A 17,011-nucleotide genomic window follows, 5' to 3' on the forward strand; every position below is an offset into this window, starting at 1 on the left:
CCGAGCAAAAAAAAACATAACAGAACCACAGCCTAAACTTACACACAATGCCGTGGCAAAACAAATTCACAGAGCACGATGCCGGAAGCCAGCCAGTGGAGCTACACAGCCGGTAAGATCACGTTACTAGCACCCTCCCCCTTCACCCTCGCCTTCCGTCGAAGCCCATCTGGAACACATTCTTATCTTTCAGATGTGGCTTCTGACCAAATTCTTGTTGGTTCTGAAACAAAAAAAAACATAAAAGTGCTCAGAGGTGATAGCGTAAGGAGTTCGATAATGCCTCACCAAATGGCACTGAATAAGCACTAAGCAAATATCGGCCAATGCAACTAATCGAGCCCCACAGGTTCCCAGCCCCCGAAATTTCTTTTAATTTAGTTATACCAAATTCAATGATGTTTGCTAAATATCTGCGTAATGCGGCACCATCTTGGCGATAAAGTTTGGCGAAAACGAGCAGGATTTTTGACCAAAAGAAGACGGCTAGTCACCGGCTGGCAGCATGTGGAAAGAGGTGACACGGGGGAGAATACGCCGCCAGGGAAACGAGGAGGAGTATAGAAAGCTTGTTCGTGGTTTGTCTGTGGGGCAGCCGGTGGCCGGGACAAAAAAAAAACGCAACAATATTTGCCATACAGCAACAATAATGATGGTCGAGTAGACAGGAGAAGGCACCCCTCCCCCCCCTGAAGGGAAATTCTGCGCAGGCCTATGAGAATAATGCAATATCACTGACACAGTAACACTCACAGCCACCTACCTTTACCAAAAATAAACAAATAAAACATGCTCGTGGCTTACACTTGTGACGTCCGCCAGTGTTAGAGTGACGGGAGGAGTCGTCATTGGCTGACAACTCTTTTTGCAGGCATTCCTCGATCTGGAGGCAACGTGGTGAGTTTCCGACGTGCACGAACTGTCACGTCGATTCTTCATGCCCCAGGACGCGTTGTCAGAAGCTAACCCGGCGCTGTTAACGACGGTGTGCCGAAGCATTAGAAGATGGTGCATGCTAAGACTAACTACGTTTATCAGCAACACAGGAGTCGTACTTGGGGAACTGGCGGCCTCTGATTGATTTGTGGGGTTCAACGTCCTTTAACCACCATATGATTAGGAGAGACGCCGTAGTGGAGGGCTCCAGAAATTTCTACCACCTGGGGTTCTTTAACATGCACCCAGATCTAAGCACACGGGCCTACAACATTTCCGCCTCCATTAGAAATTCAGCCACCGCCGCCGGGATTCGATCCTGCGACCTGCGGGTAAACACCCGAGTACCTTAGCCACTAGAATACCGTAACGGGGCAACTGGTGGCTTCTGCTCACTCAGTTTTCACATACCGCACGTCATATTCATTCAAGAAGTTTCGCCTAAGTCCATTACCGCATCATAAATCACAATAACGGCATGCAAAAAAATTATCTGCTTCAGCAGGAACACAATCACCACGCCAAGGCCACGTTGTGGCAGCACGGCGCCATGTCAAGAAAAAAAATGTCGCAAGACTACAGTGGTGACGCTAGTGGTCACAGCCTCAGGGCCTAAAAGAAGTTCACTTCCGATACTGTCGAATGTGACGTCCTTGCCGCCATGGTGGTTTTGCGTAGCTTATCCTGTATAGTGCATGGTCATTTTTCTCACCTACCATTCCCTCGCTGCTTTCAAGTATACGCACGATAATGAGCCCAGTGTCCTACCACTATATCCACTGTTTTGCTCACACTCTCCGCCCTCTTTCCACTATGCCATCTAGCGTACAACGTGCCACCGACCACTGTACACTATTACCATAATGGTTTCCAGTATATGGTAGCTTTTCCGATAGGGTTATACGTTCGCTTACATTCCATCTACCTTAACAACTGAGGCCCGTTTTTACACAGAAGACCATTCAAACAATTGATTGAACCACCTTCAAATCAGACGTGGAAGAGGCTTGCAGCGAGGACCTATGATCTGGGTTGGAAGAAACAACTAGCAGCATAATGAAAAACGCCTCTCGAACGTTGATGATGACCTCTACCACGCGAAACAATTTTGACAGAAAGTTGGAGCGACTTCGAGCACTTCGACGCCTGATGGAGTGTCGGTATCGGCGCACGAAATCAATCCACGACCTCAGGGCAGCCACGAGGGTGCAAAAGAAGATTAAGCGTCGCATTGAAAGATTAGCGTTGGAACGTTCGACAACTTTTTGTCGGACACTAGAACCCCGCGAGCCACTTTCTCACATTTGGAAAACGGTACAAGGTTTGCGTCGCCTTCCGGAACAGCGGTTTCTATTCTAAGTGCTCACGCTTTTTCAAGGGCGGCCAGACGTCGATGTCGCAGATTATTTTTGTGCATGGATGTCCAACTTGTCCAGACTCGTCCCTAGTCGTAAGTGGCATCCCCCATTCTCGTGACAGCCACGTGGATCTTCTTTTTACGATGAAGGAGCTCCAGGAAGTACTAGTTCTCTGCAGGTGTTCCACCTCGCCTTGGCACGATGGTATCACATACCAAGCGTTGCGCAACCTCGAAGAATGTGCAAGGAGACTTGTTGCGCCTTTAGAACTCTTTATGGCAGCATTGCAATGTCCCTGACGACTAGAAAATAAGCCATTTGGTGCCCCTCTTGAAGAAGGGTAAGTCTCCACTCGAGCTTGCCTCGTATCGTCCAATAGCACTGGCCAGCTGTGTAGGAAAGGCCATGCTACGCATGATTCTTGGAGTGATATCCTTAGCACTGCAAGATCTATCCGAACTTAATGACCGTTTTTCAACGTGGCCGTTTTTTCATGAACAACGTAGTTCACCTCGTTTCACATGTTCCACACGAAAAGTCCCGTAAGCAACCACCTGCGGAATTGTGAATTGTTCCTTGATGTTAAAGGCGCTTATTATAACATTTCAGATGAGGCCGTTCTCGATGCTCTTTCGGCTGCTGCCCTCGGTGGCCAAGCTTTTTTTGTGTATTGGAAGGTATCTGGCTGCAAATTCATTCTTTGTGTCAACAGACGATGGTCCAATATACATCCAGGGGCATCCCTCATGATGGAGTCTTCAGCCCGGCGCTATTCAATCTCGCACTTGTTGGCCTAAGTGAATGATTGCCAACTACCATCAAGCTGATCTAAAAACTGGCTAACGTCCCTTTACTTCCGCTGATTTATTTCCTCTCCCTCCTCAATACACACAGACGACATTTGTGTCGTCGTCAGGTACGCGCGCGGCTCCAAAGAGCAAAAACTTTGACAGCGAGCTATTTGTACAAACAATCCCTGAGCATATTACCTGAAAAATATACACTAGTGGCCTTCATTCTAAAACGAATGGCGCCTCATGTTATCTCAATCAACTGGTTGTCCATTTATTACTGTGAAACTCACAAGTTTGTTGGCGTAATCATTGGCAGGAGCTTCTGCTGGACCCGCACATGCCCTACATGAAGCAGCGTTTGACGACAATTTCTCAGCTGTGAAAGTTCTTGGCATGAAAGACTTCGGGGATGTCAGTAGACGCGATGCTGAAACTCTACAAAGTGCTGTTTTTCAGTTTTTTTATATATAGGCTGCTTGTGCTAAGCAATACTTTCAAAACAAATAGGTTTCTGCAGGGAGTCCAAGTTCAAACCCTCAGAGTGTGCCTTAGTTTGTCCAGATGTACGTAAAATGAGGCAACTATTGTGATTGCTCATGTCCATTCAATGCACACTCATATAGCGGTCCAAGTCATGAGGATGCACGTCAGACATTTCCCCCATGCTCCCAGTCATCACCTTGCCGCACTGCATTCAGACAGATGCCAAGCATCGTTGGCTAAAACTGTTGTCAAGTACAACGACAAACTTCCCTCAGGCTTCATCATGGTGACTTAGTCATCGATGCCTTCGTGTGCCTTATTTGACTCACATTGCATCTTATTGTGCCAGGAATTTGGAAAAAAATAGAGATGTCACCTGTGCTGAAGCAACTCTCCGTGCTTTAATGCACGAAAGGTATGTGGAGTATATGTATATATATACATATATATATATATATATATATATATATATATATATATATATATATATATATATATATATATATATATATATATTCAAGAAAGTGGCGGGGCCTCCATGCTAGCTCAGTGGTAGAGCATCGAACGCATTATTCGAAGGTCGCAGTTTCGGTTCCTGCACACGGCAAGTTATCTTTTCAGCCACTTTTCTTTCTTCACATTTACATTAAAATTGGTCTACTAACTTCCCCTATACTTTTCTTGGCATTATTGTCTGTTATATCTCATTACCATTGTGTCGAAATACGGAAAAAACGAGCCTTTAGGTAAAAACTTTTCCTTCTCATATATATTGTCACGGCTAAAGGCCGGGCAAGAAGACAGAGGACGACGAAGTGATGAGCGTCGACAGCACTTACGGTTGCTCCGAGGAAGACGACGTCGAAGCGGCTGCTCTTTTGTTCTGTTCATACAGACCTTGTTTTTGCTGGTCGCACCGTCGTCCTGTATTCTGTTCTTTTCATGTCGCGACATTGGTGGAGGTGCTGGACTTCTCCAACTGATGCTTGGGACACCTCCGTGCCCTAGAACTTCGAGTTCACCACCGCAACCCGTTCCTGCAGTGGATGCTCCTCTCCACCGCGACAGTCGCCGATAGCGAGGCCTTAGTCCTGAGGCAACCCTCGTGAACTTCTCCAGCAACACACCATGCCTGGAGAAATGGCTACTGGAAGGTCTTTACAGCTTGCTGTTGAGCAGCCTCAAATTCCCGAGACATTTCACGGTGAGGTCTATGAAGACGTTGAGGACTGATTAGCCCAGTATGAGCGAGTCGCCAAGACTAACCGCTGGCCCACTGAACAAAAGCTATCGCGCGTCTACTTTGCTTTGGCAGACAGTGCTCGTGCGTGGTACGAGAACCACGAGTCAACGCTGTCTTCGTGCGATGACTTTCGGCAGCGAATTCTCGGGACATTCGCAAACACCGACTGCCGGAATTCTGCTCTGCAGCTCATCGAGGCACGCATACAAAAATTGAACGAGAGCGTTGCCATTTTTGCGGAGGACATGACCCGCCTATTTGGGCGGGCTGACCCCGAGATTCATGAAGGTAAAAAACTGCGACATCTGATGAGGGACGTCAAAGAAGAGCTGTTTACCACTCTCCTATGCAACCCGCCAACAAGCGTAGCGGAATTTATCAAAGAGGCTACAACAATCGAGCGAGCACTGCAGCAACGGCGCCGATACCACAACGAACCGAACAACACATCTCCCAGCCTCTCTGCTTCGACTGCCAGCAGGGAGTGTTCTCTGCGTGAGCTCATTCGTGAGGTCCTTCGTGAGGAGATCCGAAACCTTCTTGTGACTACGCAAGAAAATACCGTGGTTTGCGTTGAAGAAGTTGTGCGGCAAGAACTCCGCCAGGCATTTTCGTTGCCCAAATCATTTTCAGACCAGCAATCTGTAAGCTACGCACCAGCCGTCCGTCATCCCACTCCAGTTACGTACAACTCGACACCACTGGCTTCTCGCGACGTCAGCCAAGCGTCTTACAACGAGCCGTGGACCCCAGCTTCCAATCTGCCGCTTCCGTATCCACAGTTTAACGTACCTATGCAAACGTCGTCGATGTACACTCCACCGACATCTGCATCTTGGTCGCAAAGAATGCCCAACAGTCGACCATTCATTCGTAAGACGGACTTCTGGTGCACCATCGACCATCGACCGCTTTGCTTCCACATCGGAGAAGCTGGCCACGTTTTCCGCATTTGCCCATACCGTGACCATAGACATAAGAACTTTGTACAAACCTCCCCTCACGCTTATTTCGATAACTGCCGTGACAACAGTGCAGGCCCGCAAGCACAGCATCCTGATGTGCCGTATCGTCGACCCGACTCTCCTTCACCTGCACCTACCTCACCGCAGCAGCGCAGTTACGTCGAGGTGGCCCGGGGCAGATTCCCTAGCTCTCGTCGGGGAAACTAACAGCAGCGACCTTTGGGGGGAAGGTTGCCGCCCATCGAGATGCTATCACACCCCCAACATCTTCAATACGACGCCATACGACGGATGATACCACGGATCGTACGACGAACGATACTAAGGACGATACGACGCCACCGACATCAACCGAAATCGTAAGCGCTAATCTAGACATTTGTATCAACGGACGCCCAGTAACAGCGCTGGTAGATACTGGCACGGACTTCACTATTATCAGCCGTAAACTCGCCGACTGCCTAAAGAAAGTCAGAACAATATGCACGGGCCCGCACATAAGAGACGCAGGGGGTCAATTAGTGACGCCGATGGGCAAATGTACCGCTCGAACTAATATTGGTAGTTTAGATTTCGTCGTTACTTTTGTAATTTTATCGGAGTGCTGGAAAGATCTAATTTTGGGCATAGAGCTCCTGCGTGATTACAGAGCCGTTATCAACATTCCTGAGAGATCGCCTATGTTTTGGATGACCCCAGGTTAAGTTTCGGATGGGCCTTCTACAGACCAGCGACGTAAACCTTTGCGCGTCTTCGACGACGACGTGACCATCCCGCCGCAGTCTAGTGCACTCGTGGCTGTGACATTGGACACGTCGAGCAATTCTGAAAACATCACCGAGCAAATTCCAACACTGCTATTCAGCCATGGTTTATCTATCGCAAGAGGCGTCGTGAGCATAAAATTCGCACACACGCACGTCCTTGTGACGAACTTCAGCTCCGAACACCGACATCTGACGAGGGACATGGCTGTCGCATACATTGAAGAGCTCGCCGAGATGACAGACTGGCTAACTCTTGAGAAAAATAATTCAACTGATCTGCCCCCCGTACCTCTATCTGTTGATATTGGCCCAAGTTTGCTGCCGGCACAAAAGCAAAGTATATCCTGCAGCTTATTAACCAGTTTGAAGATTGTTTCTCTTCAACGTCCAGGGTCCATCCAACGCCACACACGAAACATCGAATTATAACAGACGACATGACCAGACCCTTCAGGCAAATCCCGTACCGGGTAGCTCCACGGGAACGTGAAGCTATTGAAAACCTGGTACGACAGATGCTTGAAAATTACGTTATTCAGCCGTCGAAAAGCCCTTGGGCTTCGCCGGTTTTATTAGGGAAGGAAAAAGACGGCACCTTACGTTTCTGCGTGGATTACCGCAAGCTAAATCAGGTGACAAAAAAAAAGACGTCTACCCACTTCCGCGTATCGACGATTCACTCGATCGACTACGGCATGTGCGTTATATCTCGTCGATGGATCTAAGGAGTGTGTATGGGCAGATAGAAGTCGATGAAAGAGACCGAGAGAAAACAGCTTTCGTGACACCTGATGGCCTTTTTGAATTTAAGGTACTTCCATTTGGCTTGTGCTCAGCGCCGGCAACGTTTCAGCGGCTAATGGATACCGTACTATCAGGCCTCAAGGGGCAGACGTGCTTAGTGTATTTAGATGACGTCATCGTATTTTCTGCCACATTCGACGAACACGTTACGCGACTGCACTCAGTATTTCAAACTACCTGTTCCGCTGGACTAACACTTAAGCCAGAAAAAATGCCACTTCGGCTTCGAAGAGATTGTGTTCCTGGGGCATCTTGTCATCAGTGAAGGTGTGCGGCCTGATCCTGAAAAAAAAATAGCTGGCGTTACGAATTTTCCAGCGCCAACTGACAAAAAGGTGGTCAGATGGTTTTTAGGCCTGTGTGCGTACTACGGATGCTTCATTAAAAATTTCTCGCGCATTCCCTCGATTTTGACCCGCCTTGCAAGAGAAGACGTCGCATTCGTGTGGAATGAAGAACAGCAAAAATCATCCGACGAGCTGCGGCAACACCTTCAGAACCCACCAGTCCTCGCACACTTTGGTGATGACACCCCGACAACAGTGCACACCGACGCTAGCAATTTCGGCTTTGGAGCTGTACTCGTGTAGTGGCAAGAAGGCGCTGAACGAGTAACTGCTTACGCAAGCAGAACTCTTTCACGTGCAGAAGAAAATTATAACACCACGAAAAAAGAGTACCTTGCGGTAGGGTGGGCCGTTATGAAATTCCGCCCATATCTGTATGGTCGTCCTTTTAATCTTGTCAGCGACCATCACTCTTTCTGCTGGCTGACAAATTTAAGACTCTTTAGGTTGGCGCGCTGGAGCCTGAAGCTTTAAAAATTTGACCTCACGGTTCTCTACAGATCGGGGAAGCGACATTCAGACGGCGATTGCCTTTCTCGCGCGCCATACGAACCTGTAATGGCAGCAGATGACGATACAGCCTTTGTCGGAGTTGTAAACACGGCTACTATCGCGCAGCTGCAATGAGATGACCCGGAACTAGGACCCATATTTTGTTTTTTGGAGGGTCAGACTTTAACTGTACCTAGACTGTTTGCGAGAGGGCCTTCATCATTTTGCTTGCGCAATGACGTCTTGTATAAGATGAACTTCACGTAAAACGGAAACGACTACTTACTCGTCGTGCCAACATCTCTACGGAGTGAAGTATTACAGGCATGCCACGATGAACCAACATCCGGCCACTTGAGTTACGCGCGTACGCTGTGCAGAGTGAGGCAGAAATACTATTGGCCAAAACTGACGGCGACCGTTCAACACTATGTTTGGACGTGCCTTGATTGCCAGCGCAGAAAAGTCCCCCCCCGTCAAACCAGCAGGCCTCCTCCATCTTATTGACGTGCCTGTTACTCCATTCGCTCAAGTAAGAATGGATCTTCTGGGCCCATTTTCCACCTCATCGGCAGGTCGAAGATGAATTATAGTAGCCACCGACTACTTCACTCGTTACGCCATAACCAAAGCTCTGGAGAGGGGCACGGCAAGTGAAGCAGCCTGATTTTTCGTGGAGAATGTGGTTCTGAGGCATGGCGCTCCGTCAGTGGTAATAACTGACAGGGGAACTGCATTCGCAGCCGAACTATCATAGACGGTTTTAAGACTTAGTGGCACATCGCACCGGCGAACAACGGCGTATCTCGGCAAGCGAATGCTCTTACGGAGCGTCTCAACAAGACACTTGAGGATATGCTCTGCATGTACGTCGATGTGGAGCATAAAAACTAGGACGAGATCTTGCCGTATGTAACGTTCGCCTATAACACGGCCCATCAAGAAACAACAAAAACAACGTCATTCCGCCTTCTTCATGGTCGTGAAGTCACGACTATGCTGGATGCTATGCTGCCACACGAGTGCAAAAACGTCGAGAAGGATGCTGATTATATCACCCAGCTTGCCGAAGAAGCCCGACAACTTGCACGCCTACGTATTAGTCGCCAGCAGGACTATGATTCAAGACGGTACAGCCTTCGTCACCGACCAGTTTCATACGAGCCAGGAGAAAAAGTTTGGGTATGGACTCCTATTCTGCACCGTGGCCTCTCAGAAAAACGATTAAGACGGTACTTCGGGCCCCATAAAGTTGTACGCCGTCCTAGTGACAATAATTATGAGGTTGTTACTCATAATGCACATTCCTTAAGGCGTCGAAGGCATGCTTCAGAAGTTGTGCACGTTGTCCAGATGAAACCTTATTTTCTCCGAATGAACTCATGCGTTTCCAACGAGTACAAACCAGTTTGATCATGAAGCATCGGGACGATGCTTTCTCGAATGGAAGGCTAATGTCACGGCTAAAGGCCGGGCAAGAAGACAGAGGACGACGAAGTTATGAGCGTAGGCAGCACCCACTCCGAGGAAGATGACGTCGAAGCGGCTGCTCTTTTGTTCTGTTAATTCTGTTTTGTTCTGTTGAAATATTCGTTACATCTAGATGTTCAATGCTCGCTTTTTGTTCTAGATTTTTTAGGTATGTGGATGTATTTATTTATTTATTTAATTATTGCATACTGCAGACCCTTAGGTCCAAGCAGGTGGGCAGTTTCCACATTCTAGACGTAGCAATGAAAGCGCTTGCGTTATCTTGATAATATATCCTTTTTTTATATAACAAAACGCTAGTGATATCTTTAGTCGCCTATCTCTTCATTACGAGTAGCTGTATTTTTGCTACCGCTACACTTAGAAGGCGAATTAGTTCATTGTAAATATGTGTTTTATTTTTTTTTAATATTCATCAAATTTATAAAAAATTGGGCGAAGAGACGCTTGACAAATGGTTGGCTAAAATAAAGCGTTGATTTTTGTCGTATATTTTCATAGTGACATTAATAAAAGTGTCTAGGCTTGGGCTCAATTCAGGCACACTAAGAGAAAATGAAGCCTTGGAAACTATTGCAATGTCTTGCAACTTTCACACCATTCAGGTGCCTATTGCACTGCATAGTCGCAGCCATCTCGGTTATTTATGAGTGTTCTTGTGGTTTATTTGTAAATATTTGCTCTAAAATTGTGACATATCATAGAAGTTTAACTTGACCCGAGTTGGTAATGACTTAACAATAGCAGCGTAAATCGTTTAAATATTTTGGCAGCTTCACACTATCGATGCAAAGCCTTAATGCATCACGCAGCCAGATAGCCTTTGTTGTTCCTCTTCATTTCTTGTTTACTTTTTCTCTTTATATCTCGTATCTATTTCATTCTATTCCTTTGTTTCAGTGTTATTCCCTCTCTAGAAATTTCTTCCCATTGCGTAATTTTCTATCTTTTTTGTTTTTCTTTCTTTCTACCTCTTTATTTATCTACCTCTTTCTATTTTTTTATGTACATATCATGGTCACGCCATCATATTCATTTGACAATCGCAGCTGCTGTACACGGTAAGGGGGTATTATTCGATTCTCGCGGCACATACCCACCTGAGGAATATTTCAGTTATCACTGTAAAGTAAATCAATGAAAGATCGCCAGTTTCTGATGATGATAGTTCTTTACACGAAAGGAGGGTGGTGGGGGTAGAGGTACAAGTTGCCGACAGCTTAAGCAGCTTGGCTGCTAAAGAAGTCACAGTTTTGTCGCAAAGCCAAAACAATGAATGCGATAGCAACAAATCCAAATACTGTACGGATAAGGGCTAAGAGCCAGTTCCTCTAGCATCCCATCTGGCGTTACTTAAAGGAAGGCCGTTTCAAAGAAACACGACCGCTGCACTGAGCGAAGCCACCTTCGTGTTTTGCATCACTTATTCGCAAACCAAGCGGCGCGTACTACATAAGTGTAGATCACCTGCCAATCACTGCAAAGAGGAGCACGCGGGACCACGACCGGCTGAGCCAAGTGTGCAGCCATGCAGCCGCTCCTCCGTCGCGCTACTAAAGACGGCAGGCGCGTTTCCTCTACGTTAGATGAGCGTTTGTTGCTCGGGCTCGCGCACTTCCACTCGCACGCAGTACATGCGACACGGAGGTAGCGATTTGAACTTTATACGGAACAACACAGTGAGGGCGAAAACATGTCGAGAGTGTCCATGTAATTGCTGTCGCAATAACAAAATGAAATTTAAAGAAGAAATGTTATTGGGTGTTTTACATTTGGGCACTGGCTGTTGCAAATGAGCACATTCCTTGTTCGGAGGAATTTTCACTCACTCTTTCCCGTCGACGTGATTTGGGTGAGAATTCCTACATCTCGAGGAATGCAATAAAATTGCATGCCTGGAGCGAAAGACCACGACAGTCTGGCTCTTTGAGCCGTCTGCAAAGCGTTACCTGGGATATTTCAGATCTCGCATCAGCAATTACGCGCAATGCGTATCCTACCAAAAGGACTTTTCACTGTCATCTTTTATATCGTAGTGAAATGCAACAATTACCTTTTCACTATTATTCACCATAAGCATTCCAGCGTGAACTGTAATTTAAGGTGTATTACTTTCTTTCTTGTGAACTCTAGTCTCACCGCAGTATTTTACTTAAAGACTTACCTCTAATAGAAGTACTACAAAATTGGTGCAGTATAAGCGTAACAGTCTCAATTTTGGCTTTTGCATGTCGCGGCTGCGTGTCGCGAACTCTGAATTTTCGTTTGCACTAGGTTCATGTGGCTTTGTAGTCTGTATATATTCCTGAATTGGTAGCATTTCATGTGAGGATAGGCTCTACCTCTCGATTCATAAATATCTATTATATAGTGAGTGAATATTTTGAGCCCCTTCAGCTGCGGCAGCTCATCCGACAAATCATTGAAAAGACAGTTCAGCCTACTTCAACTATGATTCTCCACGCCTACTAGGGGGTGATTTTGCGTTTTATTGAATCTACCTGAGTAAGCTGCGCTCAGTCTGTGGAGTGCACGCTTCGAGCAGCAGACTTCTCTTCGCCCAGTATTTGCGAAACAACCAAAAGCGCAGAGATGTACGCATGAAAGCGCATGGCGGGTACGTGAGCCACAAAGGTTCTATATTTGCACTTCTGTAGCGTGATAGTAGTGTGTCTTTATTCACAGCGGCTTTGGCAGACAGCTGTCTCTGATCAATTAAAGAAATTCGGTACATCCTATGTACCTTGGAGGAAGAGGAGGAGGAGGAGGAGGAGGGGAGGAGGAGGAAAATTTAGGCAGAAGGACAGTGAGGTTAGCCAGTTCTTAGAAAGGCTGGCTACCCTGGGCTGGAGAAAGGGGTGAGGGGAATAAAAGGTGGTAGAAAGAAATGTTGCGAAGAGAGAGAGAGAAGTTACAAAAAATAGCGACAAAGCAAAGGCTACATCAAAGAGTATAAGACACTAAAGTCTGTCTCTGAAGCCAATTGTCCGCAAAAAGCGTAGTAAAGCTTTCAAAGCCTTCTGGACTGAAGATGGGCTCGGCCAATGACCCAGAATCCTGTGTTCTGACAAAGGCCGGTCATCCAGTCTATCCAAAGCTGCAGTCAGTTTTTGTGTTTGCGCGTTGAAATGGGTGCACTCACATAGATGGTGCGCGATGGTTTCTTTGCAGCTGCAGTAAGTGCGTGTAGAAGAGCTGGACATTCTATTGATGTAGGAGTATACGTTCGTGAAGGCCACTCGAAGCCACAAGTGGAATAGAAGAGTCTCCTCAGCTCGGGATATTCCTGAGGGAAGACGAAGCTGCAGATCGGGATCCAAGTTATGCAGACGTGCGTTTGTAAATTATGTCGAGTTCCACTGAACGAGCATGAGATCACGTGCAAGCGAACAATGTCTTGTAGCTGCGTCGGTTCTTAAGAACGGGATGGCTGTGTATTAAGCACCGTCGTGTGCAGATCTAGCGGCCTCATCTGCGCGGTCATTGCCATATATACCGCAATGACCTGGTATCCACTCATACACTATGCTGTGCTGTTTCTCGATTGCTTGGGGATGAAGAAACCTTATTTCAGCTACTAACTGTTCATTAGGTCTATGGCGAAAGGGTGACATGAAACATTGAAGAGCTGCCTTCGAGTCTGAGAAGATAGACCTATTTCCCGAAGGTTCTCCAACTATAAACTCAAGAGATGCACGTATGGCGGTGAGTTCTGCAGCTGTCGACGACGTCAAATGCGATGTCATGAATTTATTTGTGATGTGCCTCGCGGGAATAACCATAGCCCCTGCTGAGCTTACTGAAGACACAGAGCCACTGAGCTTACTGAAGACCTTGGGAATAAATGTTATGGGAAGCATGCGGTGAGCTTTCACAATGTACATGCTTGACGAGGAGAACTAAGCCAGTATCGTAACAGACAATATTTGAACCAGCATTACCAAACCGACAGCAGTGAATTTTGGTGGTAACCGCCAGCAGCATGTTTTTGTGCTGGTATAGGTAAAAGAGGGCGCTCAAGGGCTCCGTTTGTAAGTTCATGCTAGTAAGTAAAAAAATACACTACCAAGAAAAGAACCAAATGATAAAAGCTACCTCGACTACATATGCACGGTGGTGCGCAGTGCAGCCTCGTTAAATATCCACCGTGTGAGAATGTGCAAAGCTGTTGCCGCAACAGTCCCCGGAACCCTATACTGAAAAAGGAAGTGCGTTCGGCTAAAAAGCTCGTTAAATAATGCCAACAATTCATAAAGTCTATCGTACTATCAGTGAAGTCAGCTAGCTAGAAAGAAATGCTATTTTTACAAAAAAAAATTACCATGCTTTTTCCCATTGGATTCTCTCGGCCCGTTTTCAATTGGCAGGCCTATACAAGTTCCGGACGATCGCAGAAAAACGTGCGGCTTTGACAAAAGCTGTTTATAAGCAGACATGCTCGCTCTCGTTGCTCCTTTGCGGTGTAATCGCCCTTGTTATCAATTTTTTTCTACACTATATTCTCCATTTCGAAGACAAAGGAGGAGGGTAACGATGAGAGCAGTGGTTCTACGAAAGCATGTACACTAAGCTAAGCGTTTGTGGTGTCTTGACATCTTTCTTGTGTCTGCATGTGTTTGCACACCCTGTCTCTTTTTAAATGTATACATACCAATTTGCTCAGCTCTCTGTTCTGAACACTAAGCTTCTTCCCTGGATTCTTTTTGTGCCCACAGCGTCGTGCAGCAGCCCGCCAGGTGTACCACATTCGCGCACCAATGCGAGCGACAGCGCCCGGGACTTCGTCATCAACTCGACGGTGCGCTACACCTGCTTCCCAGGATATGACGCCAAGGGTTTCGATGTGGCCAAATGTATCTTCTACAATGGCTCAGCCCAGTGGTTCGGCCCGGACCTTAAGTGCGACCGTGAGTACACAAATTGAGCTTGGACGGGCCCTCTATTAAGTAACGGCAGCAGGCACGCTTGGTTGCCGACTCACACTTGGAGCTATAGCAAGACAAACGCGCGTTACGTGCTAAACAATCACTGCTGGCGTTTCTAAGGTCTCAGAAGCCCTGGTAAAACTTTTTTAACTACTTTCACTTCATGTATGTGTGTCTGTATGGCCTATGTGATCCGTTTGTGTGACCAATGAATGCAACACTCTAAGTGATCAGCCGGCCTTGCCTTTCCAGCTTCTCATTCAAAGTCTTGTAAATTCATTAGCTCGTTGACACAATATTAATAAAAGCTAACTGGCAATGATGCCGAGGAAATTGTGTGGAATATTATTAGAAGTAATTGTATTATAAATTTGAAGAAAGAAAAGTGGACGAAGAGATAACATGCCCCCGGCAGTATCGAAACCTGCGACCTTCGAATAACACGTCCAATGCTCTACCACTTAGCTACAGTAATGTCCCCCCCCCCCCCCCACCCACTTTCTAGATATATGTGCACTTAGTTATAGGAACGTCTGTAAGCGCCCCCTGTTGCCATTAAGGCAACTGGACAACATTATTTATTTCTGGTGGCATCACGTAGCACGTTTACATATTACGAGTGGGCAGCAGACCGAAAATTTCTCGCATACTGCCTGAGAGTATCGAGTCGGTCCATTGTCTGTTATCTCTCATATTTATTGAGTCGATCAAAGTCAGTATCATGAATTCGATCCACCACTTTGGCATATGACACAGTGGGACACCTTAGGTTCATATAGCTACTTGAATCACGTATAGGCTTGATATATTTGAGCCATGTACATAGTTGGAAAAAGGCAGAGTATTTCAATACAGATTTTTTGCATGTTGCAGCACTTCTCAGGGCTTTCTTTTTTAAAACAAAAGAAAGCAGTGCTGTTTAGTGGGCTCGTCAAAAGTGAATTAATAAAAAAAAATGTTCATCAATTTCCTTTTTCAAGAATTTTTTATTTTAATAATGTTATTCTCTTTATCAAGCAGAAAGTAAATTAGAGTGATAGAACACCCCAAAAGTAAATTCGGTCCAGGGAACACCAAAGTAGCAAAAAAATGGTGACATTATTCACAATATAATGAACAAAACAAGATACGAGCTATACACAGACAACAGTGGGAGAAGAAATCTGCTGAAACGAGGGTATCCAGCAATGATTACTCTGGGAGAAGAACAATGTGAGGCGCATCAAGAACTAACCAGGTATTTATTAGAGAAAATATTTCTTGAGTGAACGAAAACAAAATGCAGTGAGGAACAGAATTTTATTGTATGCGTCACAGTTTGATGTTTCAGGAAAATGTGTGGTTTGCCTATTTGAGGCTTTGCTCTTGACAGTGGAAAGTTGTAGCACTCACTATTCAAAAGTTGCTTTGGTAATGAAAGCAAAAAAATAAAACATGCGTAATAATTTGCCAACATTTATAATAATCTCCAATTCGAAATGCACGGGAGTCTGATATGCCAACCTATGTCTCTTAATACTATGTAGCTCACTCGCTTCGCACTCTCCACCTCGTGTGGCTAGCGTAGAATAATGAGGCACTTCTGGTAAGTAGCAACAACCACAGTTATATGGGACAGCATGTATGTGCTGCGGAGAGAAAGTGAAACAGAGAGAGCGTTTTGGACAGCTTCCTTTTTATTACCATTTCTATTCGTCAAGTCAAAATAAGAGCTGTGAAGTGCCTTCGGAGCAATTACTATTTTTTGACACTCCTTATAACTACATCTATGTCAGATACACCAAATAGATGTTTTTTTCAAACATCGTTTATATTTAGACGTCCTCGTAGGCAAGAAACAACTTGCCCTAAAGTCTGGCATTGTGTGCATAAGATTTGCAGGATGTGTATACGGTGGCAATTCATGCTTCCACCTTACGTGTATATGGTAAAGCGTCCCCGAACTCACAGTGATTACCCGCCATGAGCACGGACCCGAACAAAGAGCTTCCAAGTATGATTTTACTTAACCTTGAGCTCGAGACCCACCAACAAGTTCTACGTTATTATGGGCACTTCGGCATGACCGAGCGTGGCTCCACGGCGTTCTATATTTCTCGGCTGCAAACATGCTTACACTTGGCGTGCTGTCTACGACTTCGTACGTTGTGTTCCCGTATACGTTGGTGCTGCGCCAACGTCAGCATTGCGTGTAGCGAGTAGTGGTTCCGCGGTAGCATCATTAGAACATTCGCTGTGCATTGTGAAGTTGCTTCAGCCGCCGAGCAACTTACTGTGGCTCGCGACCAATGCGAAGAACTCGTCCGTTCGATGAAAGGCGCGTTTATTTTTATCGCTATCATAGCTTTATATCTGTCTTACACAGACGTTTCCCTGACACTATATGTGTGCATAACCATTTTTCTT

General features: G+C 46.1%; 1 protein-coding gene across 2 annotated transcripts in view; it reads left to right on the forward strand.

Moving 5' to 3' along the window:
• LOC119187743 (Hig-anchoring scaffold protein) overlaps nucleotides 1-17,011 on the forward strand; it is a 632,807-nt gene that overhangs the window by 389,896 nt on the left and 225,900 nt on the right. For both annotated transcript variants that reach the window (XM_075878863.1, XM_075878864.1), the window contains exon 6: nucleotides 14,396-14,587. In XM_075878863.1, coding sequence (XP_075734978.1) covers nucleotides 14,396-14,587 — 192 coding nt within the window. The remainder of the gene's footprint in view (nucleotides 1-14,395; nucleotides 14,588-17,011) is intronic.

This window comes from Rhipicephalus microplus, chromosome X (genome assembly GCF_043290135.1).
Source record: "Rhipicephalus microplus isolate Deutch F79 chromosome X, USDA_Rmic, whole genome shotgun sequence".
NCBI lineage: Eukaryota > Metazoa > Arthropoda > Arachnida > Ixodida > Ixodidae > Rhipicephalus > Rhipicephalus microplus.